The sequence below is a fragment of the Spea bombifrons genome, chromosome 1, assembly GCF_027358695.1.
Source record: "Spea bombifrons isolate aSpeBom1 chromosome 1, aSpeBom1.2.pri, whole genome shotgun sequence".
In the NCBI taxonomy this organism is placed as follows: domain Eukaryota; kingdom Metazoa; phylum Chordata; class Amphibia; order Anura; family Pelobatidae; genus Spea; species Spea bombifrons.
In genome coordinates this window covers 117,390,744-117,403,416 of record NC_071087.1, presented here as the reverse complement: position 1 = coordinate 117,403,416, position 12,673 = coordinate 117,390,744, and the positions used below count along the sequence as shown (strand labels likewise).

The window sequence follows — 12,673 nt, the reverse complement described above, 5'->3', positions numbered from 1 at the left end:
TTCCTAAATTAATATTCAGATTTTGGGGGGTCGTCTTATAATCAGGGTCGTCTTATAATCGAGCAAATACGGTATTTTTAGTACGCTGTAGGAAACATCTTTTGAAGTCTATGGTCTGTGCTTTGCTTTACAGTAGCCTAATGCGCCAAAAGGTTTTTGGGAAATGCTTTAAGAAAAAATGTTTTTCTCGTGTCTGCCGAAAAAGAGCAATTTAATTTGAAAAATATGAAATTCTCTCAAGTGCCATGCAGGACCCTACTGAGACTGAGTGGGGTGATGGGATGTCACTGTAGGTAGTGTAGATTGTGTTTTTAAAAGTCCACAAAAAAGTGTGAGGGAAGGCAGAGAAAGAGTGAGATTACAGCAGATGAAGCAGATAACTGAATTATTTACTGTGTGCACAATAATTATTTGGAGGATCCATGAAAGGTTTAGAAATGGAAAATCGATGAGACATTACCAGTGACTGTAGATGTCAGAGGGTTCATTGAGTAATTGGAATGAGAGAAAAATAGAGGAATCTTTGAAAAGGAATATGACGTATTGGTCTGCATGAGCAATATGTGGAATGAATTTCATTATGTATGAAAAACATATAGGCCTTAGTAGGTTCAGACCTTGTGAATCATTTCCTATTCCTGAAAAAAAAAATATTTCAGGCAATTGGTTTATATCTTGTAAAGAGTGCCAAAGTTCCTTTGACTCACTTTGACATATTTTGTTTAAAAAAAGGAAATCTTGGCATTTTGAAATGTCCATGGAACAGAGGTAATATTTGACATACAACGTTACATTCACTTTTGCCTACAATGCTCTATATTTGAGTCACAGACATGTTTACAAATGTCTATTTGTTCCATCGTTATTCTTAAGTGGTTCACACTACAAGTGCGTATAATTGGCCATGGTTTGAATCGAGTATGGATCCTAAAATAAAGGTAATGGAAAAAAATGCAGCTGTGGTCTATAGGTACAAGAGCCTAAATACTCTAGTGTAATGCAACTAGGGATGCAAACAAATGCACTGTTATCTGTAAAGTATGTGGGCAACATCAAATGTATGTAAATGCCTTATATTTCAGACTCAAAATTACAACCATGGCATTCAGCATCGACCTATAACTTGTGGGAATTTGTTGCATTTCTGCTGCAGTCAAAATTAAAAGGGACAATGCCCCTGTGTCATTTAATAAATGTATCTCAACAGCATGATAGTTTGAAACACCAGTGGGATCTTTTTTGATCCCCAATAAATAGAGTTTTGATGGCCCATGTAGTACCTCCATTTTTCCGCTTCTCTTAAGACCTTATAACTTACTTGGTCTTACGTATAGGATGGCCTTATGCCTAAGATCACCAAGAAGAATTCAATTACAGTTCTGTATTAACCTCTACCATTTATGTTGAGACATTTGCAATCGCCTATAGCTGAGTGTAATTTCAATTGGATAACAATTGGATAATAAAAATGCTATCCACATCCCATGGTGTCCTAGGGCACAGTTAACTTTCACTGTGCTGGGCCAACTTAGCCCTTGCATAACTAAATAGTTTATTTTCTAAGAAACATAGATACATAGATGTGACATAGGTGTGATAACAGACCCAGCTAGCCTATCTGGTCTTCCATTATAGAAATACTTTTTACTTATTTATTCTTAGGCATAGCTATATGTGCATTCCAAGCTTTCTTGAATGTTTTTACTTTGTTTCTTTTTTTTGTTTGTTTGTGCGACTTCCATTGAAAGGCTATTACCCTTTGTGTAAAGTAGATTTTTTCTCACATAATCCCTCAGTATTCCACCTTTGCATTTCAAATCATCCTATCTAGTTTGTGTTCTACTTTTTTATATGAGCTCATGCTTTAATGAATACAGCCCCGTCTAAGTAGTTATATAATTCGTATATGTCTACAGCATGAACAGCCACCTAAACTAGAGTGGAATTACTTCACTGTTATTCATTTGCTTATTAAGTTGTTCCACCCTTTTTGTGAAAATTCACTGGTCCTGACAACCTTAGTAGGAGGAATGGGGAGAAGGGGAGTCTGCTGTAGGACATAGTTAATTAGCATGCAGAGTTTGCCCCACATGCCTCTGAATTAAGGTATGACATCCTTTCCTTTTGAAACAAGGGTTGGCGGCAGTCTGTAATGGGCATTTCACTAAATGTCCCATATGAACCAATTGTCTTCTACAAACCTTGTCACATACATGGGTGATCTTGTATGGACACATACTGCCAAATATTTCAGGTCTCCTCATAGAAGCATCTGTCTTGGGAGGTGTGGGCAGCTATATAAATCTTTGGTGCTGGAAGCGGGTGAAACTGTGGGCGAGCCGCTCAGGACAGTGCCCCCCAAAATTTTTATTTTTGGGAGGTATGTGAATACTTTGTTAATGTCTGTTTTTTAAACTTCATACCTTCGCTGAACATCGCAAAAGTAGCTAGGAAAAAATGTGTGTGGGGGTGGGGGCATCAATGCATCAATGAGCACATTTGCTACTTGTTAAAACCCTGACAATTTGTTCAGTGAAATGTTTACAACACTAATTATATTGTCTTCCTAGCTAATTACATTATTTTTTTATGATACCATTAGCACTTCTTGCTGCAAGCCAACTTTGAGAACTAAACTAATGGCATAAATGCATTTTTGTTCCATCTAAAGAAAGATGTATTCAGTGTTTCCTATTGAGTTGCTAATTACTTTTTCCCCAAAAAATGTGTTACATTACAGAGAATATTGGAATCTTAAGAGAAAAACCTTGTTGTTTGGTAAATACACATACTGTAATGCAACTGATAGGTAGGTAAGTGAGCATAAGTTAGTCGAGGTCTCAGGAAAGGAACAAAGTCACCTAATCTGAATCACAATGCAGAAGGTGAAGTCAAGAGACAAGCTGGGTCAAAAACATATCCAAAAACGTCACGCCAAATCAGAGAGGCAGGAGACAAGGTCAAAAAATAAGCTTTGCTTTGCAATATTCTGTATCGCATTGTACTGTTTTTATGTATCTATTCAATAAACGGAGAATGGAGAAAAAAAAAATAAGCTGGGTCAAGAAACTATAGCAAAAGATCACTTGAGCTACACAGGAATGTTACTCCAACAAAGTGACATTAATATAGGCAGTTCAGCAGGAGTATGAGGCTATCATAGGACATAAAAGGTCAGCCATGGTCAAATTATGTCACATGCATGCATTGCTGTGTATGCCCCAATGTGGCTTACCTCATAGCCGTTGATGTTCTCCAAGTGCTGTAGTGCCCCGCTACCTCAGAGAATCTCGTGGTGAGAAGGTGGCACAGGGGGTGTCAGAGTGCTATTGGCAGATATCCCCTCTGTCGGCAGAGCAGACTGACAGAAAGAACGTAGAGGCCCCGCAACCATGGAAGTAGATCCTTACACATACATTTTATGAGCAAACATTACCACCTTTTTCTCCTATAGTTGGTGATTTAGTATATTCCTCTTGGGCATGCTGCTTTTAGATTATTGTAAGCATTATTGCAATCATTTTACAGTTTAGTTCCTAAAGCCCACCCAAATGTTAATCCACGGGAAAGAAAATCAACATCCTCACATTAAGAAACAGTGATTCCTCCATTCAAAAAAATATTAACTGAAATCCTCTTAAAAACTAGAGACTTTATTAGCAATAATACATATATAAGTAACAATTATTTGTTGATGCATGTTTAAAATTTAAAGATATAGCAACAAAATCCGCTCAGTTATGGGCAACCATCTTGTTTTCATTTGGTCATTAGAGAAGCCCTGAAGGGGTTAAAATGCCCCAAGGAAGGGCGACATGACTGTGGTTGGATGGGACACAAACCAACTGGTTAAGGGGTGAAAAGTTTAAGAGGCGGGTGTTTGGGCAAGGTGGGCTGGGCTCACTGAATGGCGGGAAATCAGGCTATTTATAGGGGAGCCCTGTAGGGAATTATTATCAGAAAAATTTTACAAAGGAAAGTTGTCCCACTCTCCCTTTCCCTCTTTATATGTTATGCGGCGTTTTTTCAGTTACGGTTTTTGCTCGGCATAGTGCAGTAGCAGGCCATTTCTGGTATGGCCCTGATTTGTTGCACAAGCCTTAGGGAGTAGGTGCAGAACACTCCCTGGGCTTAGTGTCCCGGTGATGGCAGTTCGTAGCCACTGTGCTAGTAGAGGAACGCCAGTGGCTTCAGTGGAAAGTGTGGCAGCAGTACGCCTATGCCTGGGTTGCTGAGTAATGCATTATTTATTATATTTATGGTATAATACAGTGTTAGTATTTTTTAAATATGTATTAATATTTATTTAATATTTATGTTATTTATTAATTACATGTTGGATTTGTCACGGCGGGTTGTGATAGCCCATCGTGACAAATTTAATTTCCAGCAGAAAACAAAATATGTTTAACATTATGAGGTTGGGCTATGTGTCTTTATTTGATGAAAGGGGGTCCCTAGATAATCCATCAGTCATGAAATGGACTTCAGTATGCAATAAAAATAATAGTAGTATTTGTTTATTATAATTTAGTTTTACGCATCAATAAGTTTTCCCTCAAAAATAAGTGGTTTATGTCTACTTTAAGATAATAACTGTCACACTATTATGTCCTATTCTATGCTTCTATTGCAGTACAACTCGTTAGAAAGGCTAGAAAACCATAAAGAATAACCTACTTTGTTTACCTTTGGTATACGCCACATGTGCAGTTGCAAAATATTCCATTCAGAAACTATTGGCTATTTCTCCCAGTCCCTATTTAAATTGATAGACTTGTAACAGAACACCTAATGTTATCTTTTACTATGTAACATAGAAACTTAGATACATAGAATGTGTCTGCCCATTTTCCTGAGGCTCAAGTCTTAATCAGTCCTTGATTTCTTAGATTCCAGATAGAACTGTGTAAACTTCTACTGCTTTTGCTGGGAGGCTGTTCCATTTATCTACCACCCTCAAAGTGAAGTAAAACTTTACCTTACGTTACATCTAAACCTCTGACTTTCATTTTAGATTATGAGCTCTTCTTCTAACATTTCTCTGCCTTTGAAATAAACATTCCCCCTTACATTATAAAATCCTTTGTTTAAATATTTCTATCACATCTCTGCTGTCTCTTCCTTCCCCTTAGTCTTTTCTTCTGGATAACTTGTCTTTTATTTGGTAAATGTAGAGAAGGTAGTTCTTGATGTATAGCACTTTGGTTGCCATCAACTCTTTATTTTACTAATAGGCTGGTAAATTCAATTAGTATTTACCAGCTTAATTTATCCAGTAATTTCTTACCCCAAAAAATGGCAACGCTATATAAGCCTCCAGTTGGCCCATGACTGGCCCTTAATTTGGAGTCAACCAAATAGCCCGTGTTTGTATTTATCTGAACAATGGAAATTTATTGAACACTTGAAATGGGAAAAAACAGCTGTTTTGTTGTGTATATGAAATCTTGGTGCGCAGGCATACTGAAAAAAGGAAAATGTTTATTTTTTACTTCATTTATATTTGAGCACAAGTAAAATAAAATGCATATCTATATGTGTATACATGGAGAATGTAGATAAGTGGTTAGCATTTTTTAACAAATGCTACTCAGACATTTAATGACATAAGTACAGATAATTATACTATTCATAAACAGAGCAGACAAACAGCATTTTTTTACAATGTACATTTTGTATCATTATTAAGTACAACTTTAATTACAAAGAAAGGCTAAACTTTAATGTTTAGCGTTTTTTATTTTTCCAGGAACATTTTTTTTATTTATATGAGGATTAAAGTAATATTTCTTCACTCTATAAACTTGTATTACACAACCATAAAAAAATATTCAATCACCTTTTTTTTGTGAAGCTGTATTTTTTTTTGTGAACAGCTTGGTTTTGTTTTTCTTTGTTTTCAACAACATATGGAGCTCAGCCATAAGCCTTCTTTGAAACAGTTTCAAAATGAAAATATAGGCTTTAAGAGTATATAGGTAGAATCGAGAACAAAGTAATAAAGAGGAGATTTGCTGTAATTAGCAAAGCAGAATTAGTTCCTGGTTGATACATTCGACACTGAGATTTTGACTTCACCTTTTTCAAGCAAGGGTTTTTCTTTTTATTTGGGACTGTAGAAGGTTCAACAGACTCAAACACATTGTTTTGCTTTAACTTGGTAAGTGAACTGTCTGTTTTGCTGGTAAAGGTTCCGAAGGGAGAGTCGTTGATTTGCTTGTGCGTTCTGTTTTTTCTGTTGTCAACATTGCCAACCATTTTTGTTTTAGAAATATTTTCTTTGTCTTTTACCGGGATGTTTGGTGATACTCGACTTGTATGTGAAGAAGGGCCTGTTTTAGCATTTGTTCCAGTAAATGAAGGCTTATTCACCGGCTGACAACAATCATCAGCCATCTCGTCCAAATCCAAGAATGTTTCTGCATCGGTTTGTTTCCCGTGCCCACTCTTTGCAGTAAATAAACCTGTTCTCATCTGAATGAAAGAAGTGTTGGTACACCCATCCAGATCAATGATCTTCAGTTTCTTGAGATCAGATCCTGCAAGGTTCAGTGGGATGTAGCACTCCAGCTCTGACGATGACCCTTTAAACTGTTTTAACCAATTCCACAGAGATTTAGCTCTGCAATCGCAGATCCACTGGTTTCCATTTAGACGTAAATATTGAAGTGATACAAGAGGTGACAATATCTCTCCCTTAAGGACTGTCAAGTTGTTGTTAAACAAATATAGGGTCGTCACTTTTTTGAGATCGTGGAACGTTCTCCGATGGACAAAAGTAAGTCTGTTCTGATGAACCAGCAATCTGTCTAAGTTTATTAGACCATTAAATACATTTTCAGATAGACTATTGAGTTTATTACCATGGAGAAACAGGAAAGTGAGGTTTCCCAAATCGACAAAAGTATCGTCAGGCAAAAAATGTAAATTGTTGTCGTGGAGATAGAGGTACTGCAAAGAAAAAAGACCTTGGAAAATTCCTGGCGGCAGGTCCTGCAAACCACATCGATTTAGGTGTAATGTATGTAGATGGACAAGCCCTCGGAATGTGAGTGGAGAAATGGTTTTAAGATTAAAGTTGTCACTCATGTCTAGTTCCTCCAGCTTGTTTAATCCATGAAAAGATCCAGACTCAATATAACTAATATTGTTTGAATGAATCCATAAAATAGTGAGATTTTGACACGATGTGAAGCTAGTAGACCTTATTAAAGTTATTTTATTGTTGTGGAGAAATATCCTTTGAGTCTGTATTGGAATGTATGATGGGATTACAGTCAGTCTTTGTTGCTGACAGCTGATTGTGATCTTAGGTTCATCGTAGCATATGCAAGCCTCTGGACAGCCTTCTACTTTAAACCTGAAGCTGATGCAGCAGGCAACAAGAAAAAGTAACTTTGTTCCTGAAATAAAACAAGAGAAAACAAATAAATAAGGAATACATAACTAATTGTAAACAGGTCCAAAATAAACGTTTTAAATTAATAGTAGCATATTATTCATTGTAATAATAAAGTATTTGACTCAGATTAGGTACTACATAGCAGTCTGTTGCTCAGTATTGAATGTAGGAATAGAGGATCTGATTCTGGGGAAAAATCTTTAGCCCACCTATTCTACCTGTTCCTTGTATGTCCTAAAGTCTTGTTCCACAATAGTCTCATATTATCCATATATGCTAAAAGATGCTTACACTCACCCTGCTAAATGTAACATGTTAATGATCCAAATGCAGCATTAGAAACATTGTTCCCACTAGCGTTGAATCGCGATAAATAAACTAAAAATGTCTCCTGTGCTCTTCAGAGGGAAAATGGCAGAACTGCTAAGGTATAAATGCATTCTACAGGACTCAGTTATTGTTTTATCTAAGTGAAACAACACGTTTATATTCCCTCATTAGACTTATCCCATTCAAAAATGTTTTTAATCTTATTAATATAGTAGAAGTGGGCAAGACTGCAGGTGGCACAACATTAATTGAGTTGGGATAGAGCCAGATCCTTGGTTCAGCTTGTTGAGACGTGGAAAAAGGTGAACCACACTTAAATACAGACTGGCTCATCCAGCTATGCAGAATAACCATGTATTCTTAGTTGTTGAAACAAAGAGGAGAACAGGTCAAAGATTATAGCTAAATCAGATATTTCAAGATGCCTATCACGGTTGTAATACATTTGTAGCACAATGATATTTCTTAAAAGGAAGCCTTGTAAATATTTTCAATATAAAATGCATATATTTTTGCTTAATTGAGTATGCATTTCTAGGTCACTTATTTTTATTATTAAGAGATCATGAACATAAAATGACACATTATGATCTGCTCTTTACTTATGTTTGCCTGTGATATTTCTGGCCTTTACTCTTTATATTTTGTTTTCATACACGTTCACCTGTTTTTCACACATTCTAAAGTAAAAAATCTGTGCGACCTAAATGTGTCCACGTTGTCAAGACATAGAAAATTGCTCTAAAAGATGCAGGCATTCTCTGCTGTATTTTGGAAGTCGGTTTTCCAAACCATTTACATATACAGAGATCTTCATCATTCTCTCTACCGTGATGTATTTGAAAGTGCTACAGCTCACTGCAATAAGATTACCATCAATTGCATTGAAAGTATTGATCTTCAGAGGCCTTTAAATGAGCTGTATCAGTGATTTCCAAATTTTGCCTCTAACATTTCTTAAATAGCAGTCGACTTCCTCCTTAACAGACTTGTCAAGAACACAGTCTTCTAGACACATGCAATATCGCTCTCTCAGACACAGCCCTCAATATGGGATATAAATGTAAAGAAAAATTCCAATAATCAAAAGATAAAAACGCTCTATGTGGTATATTTTGTTTTGACCAGATTCAGCAGTTTTTAATGTTAGAAAATAACATTTACCAGAATACACTTGACTTGTTCTTTTGCATCATTTAATTTGCTGTATAACTGGTATAGAGATCAGGCAAAAGGAGGTTATAGGGATGCTAAATGTGTGCCCTAAATTCAAACTGCATAATGATCATGGTTGAATTTATGCTTAGGTTGTTCCTACAAATCACTATCACTACCACAGGAGCTTCTTCCCTCAGTAATTATTAAATAGAACGTGGAAGGTATGTAGATCTCCTATTTGGAGAACGTACTAAATGGAGCCAATGCTTCTTTTTTTTCCTTCTTTGCCTGCCCAATTACTAGCTGTAACAAGTACTCAGCTAGTCGAAAGCACTTAAAACATAACATTGCTTTCAAAAAAAATATAAAGAAAATGTACAACCTGCAGCCTCCAGACAGCATTTGCAGAGAGCGTGCTCATCTAAGGTGACCCACATCTTATACACACACGTGGAATTGTGCATTAAAACAACAGATCCTACAAAAAAGCCCAAAGTGTTCTTTTTCTCATTGTTGGCCCTTCTTGGCATGTGCCTATATAACAAACTTTTTGAGGAAGGTCAGATATTTTACTCTAGCTAGTGTTCAGCACAACATTAATTCAGTTCTAAGTATACATAAAAAACCCTCTGTGTGCCAATTAATCACAAGAAGTAGAAATAATTGTTTCAGTATAAAACTAGATGTTTCTTTATTGTAATAAATGAGCAGTGTTTTGGATTGTGTTTTTCAAAATTAATTTTGAGCTCTCTAATGTGTCAGCCATGATATGACATGACAGCTACCCACTCTGAGCCTCAGCACAGTCCTAGACCTGCATTCAAAGACTACAGAGGACACTTGGGCATCTGGCACTAATACAGAGAAGGATGTGTTATTCAGCATACGCACCTTTTGATGCCTGCTGTCCACACAGACAGATTATGAGGATGCTGTTTCTCATCATACTTTGTTGAATTATATGGGAAATGGGATCAGTACCAAAGTAAAGCTGTGGGTTAGATGGCTGTATTCTGAAAACTCGCTAACAGTAATTGCTTGCAATCCCTGTCAGTCCTCTGATTATGTCTCACTCTCCTCACGCTGATAGATTTCTGGCAACCAATCTCTTCCATAAAAGGGAAGTTGGCATGGAAGCCTTCTTTCGGAAATATATAATGAGAGTAACAGTACACTGAATGTTGAAATCTATACATCGTGACACTTATCAAGATAAAAAATACGCTCCAGGAATCCTAAGCTTATTTTTAAATTGGAGCTAGATACTAGTATACCTGAAAGCAAAAGTGTATCTCTTGGTTCATTAAAGGAAAAAAATATGAGAGGCATCAGAAATGCTAATTATATCCATCCTCCCAAACAAGCATCCACTAGAGAAAACACGCACATAGAAACATTCCAATATATTTATGCTTTCAGGAATGCATGGAGAATATCCTCGACCATACTGGTTGATGACAATTTCAGAAGTCTTGCTGTTAACATGTATAGCAATCCTATGTGAAAAGTAGCAAACAAAATGTAATTTGCTCTATATTGTTTCAGAAGAAATGGCTTAATTACAGCTAGTGGGCAGGATGGGTAACCAGCAACTGGTGGTTTGACCACACTCCATAACTATTCTGTAAAGAATCCAGATAAAAATATTCAGGTGGACACTTATAACTGGTACACTAGAGGCAATAAAAACAATATTTTACTTAGTATCAATAGTGGTATCAGTAGTTCATTAGCTTAATTCCTGATCCACAATCAGATTCCTGGATGGAAACACAAACAGAGTAAGATAAACTTTTTCAGATGTCATTTTGGTTGAATTTTCACATCCCTATGGATCACCTTCACAGGGGCCAACAGATGAAATGGAAGCTCTAGCTTTGCCATGCTACAAGATTTTTATCTCTTGAAAGACTACTGAGTTGTCACGTTTAAACTGTCCATAGAACCCACTACTGGCTAGTTTTGAAGTCTAAACCATGGACATTGTAAGAAAAGGACCCTTTGCGTCTCCTCCCACATAGTACCTATGAACATATGTAACTGATACTCCCGGTTGAAGTGATCATTGTTTTTATTCTTGCAAATCTGTTTTTTTTTGTATTTCATTTGTTTGCATAACAGTGCAAACTGGGCCAAAATTAGGGAGTGCGAGGTCTGTCACTTTACACTTCGGCTTCCGTGCTCCCTAATCACTATGCGGCGGCAAATGATGCAGAGCCCCGGGATATGACCGGGCTCTGCATCAATAGCCGGCGCATAGTGATGAGGGAACAATAAAGCAGAGTTCTGTAGTGACAGACATCGCACTCCCATGACAGGATGGAGGATGAGAAAGGTGATGGGGAGAAAGGGGTGTAAGGGCAGTGTATGTATGTATATATATATATATATATGTATTTGTGTGTGTGTGTGTGTGTGTCTGTAAGAGCAGTGTAGGTATTTGTGTGTTTGTAAGCTGGTGTTTGTATGTGTATGTGCATATGTGTGTGTAAAGGCAAAGGTGTGTAAGGGCAGTGTATGTGTATATGTGTGTTTATGGGCAGTTGTGTCTAAAGCAAGTTTGTGTAAGTGCAGTGTATGTGTATATGTGTGTTAATGGGCAGGTGTGTAAAGGCAGTGTGTAAGGGCAGTGTATGTGTATACGTGTGTTTATGGGTAGGCGTGTCTAAAGGCAGTGTGTATGGGCAGGTGGGTGTAGGGGCAGTGTATGTGTATATGTGTGTTTATGGGCAGGTATGTGTAAAGGCAGTGTCAATAAAATAACCTCTGCAAAAAAATAGCTGGGGGGGGGCACAATTCTTGCCTCGGGCGCAAAAGGAGCCAGCTACGGCTATGCGGTAACCTGCAGCTCACTGAACTTATTTGTGAACTATAAAGAAAAGCTTTCGAGAGTTTTCATCTCTTTCTCAGGTCTGAAGCAATACCTAAGGAAGAGAGTCTTGTATTATGTTAATCCAATAAAGGATTGCATACTGCACTGCATCATGGGATCCTCTGGCATTTTGGCATTATATATATATACTTTTGTCAGTGGCATAATTTAGTGGTGGAACTTATTAGTGCCCCACCAGTTTTTACTGTGGTATCTTATGTGCCCCCCCATATACAGTATTGTTCCTAGAGTTGCCACTGAGAGTAATATTAAACTAGCAAAAGGCTGTTATCCCCCCAAATGTCAAATATAAAGGAGTAGGGGGGAAATGTGGTCAGACAGGCCAGAGGTTGAGGCGGGCTGAAGATATGTAAAATTATCAAAGAGTCATTCGCAGGAACCCTTGGAAAAAGTGCTGGGAGATACAGAACATCTAAACATCAGACGTGTGGGAAAGCCACGTCTCGGGGAGGTTTCTGAAGGGTCCGTGTCACATGTGGAGTCTTTGCGGCTCGTGCCTGAGCTTGTCCACTCAGAGGTGCGTGAGGAAACTCGTCGTACATTTAAACTCTCTACACCCCGACGGTGCATTTCTGATAGGAACACCACACAATAAGTAACGTAACAAGATTTAATTTAAAATATAAAAGAAAATACCTGGCGCTGAACCCTATACCAGCCGCAAGTGAATCAGTGTAACTTCCCTTTCACGCAAAATTATAAATACCAAAAATCCACAACATTTAAATATTTAACTACTGCACTATATATAATTATATACATCTTCTGCTTTTTATATTTAAACTACTTTGAAGTTGTAATTCCGTCAGCTTCCTAAAAGAAGCTGTTAAAAGAGATTGCTTTTATTTTACATATGTGAGTGCACCCAATAAAAAACACAAGTTTTG

General features: G+C 37.2%; 1 protein-coding gene across 1 annotated transcript in view; it reads right to left on the bottom strand.

Moving 5' to 3' along the window:
* Positions 1-5,464: 5,464 nt before the first annotated feature.
* Positions 5,465-12,673, bottom strand: part of LOC128500604 (reticulon-4 receptor-like) — an 89,640-nt gene continuing 82,431 nt past the window's right edge. The window contains exon 3 of the mRNA XM_053469803.1: positions 5,465-7,406. Coding sequence (XP_053325778.1) covers positions 5,968-7,406 — 1,439 coding nt within the window. The 3' untranslated portion in view covers positions 5,465-5,967. The remainder of the gene's footprint in view (positions 7,407-12,673) is intronic.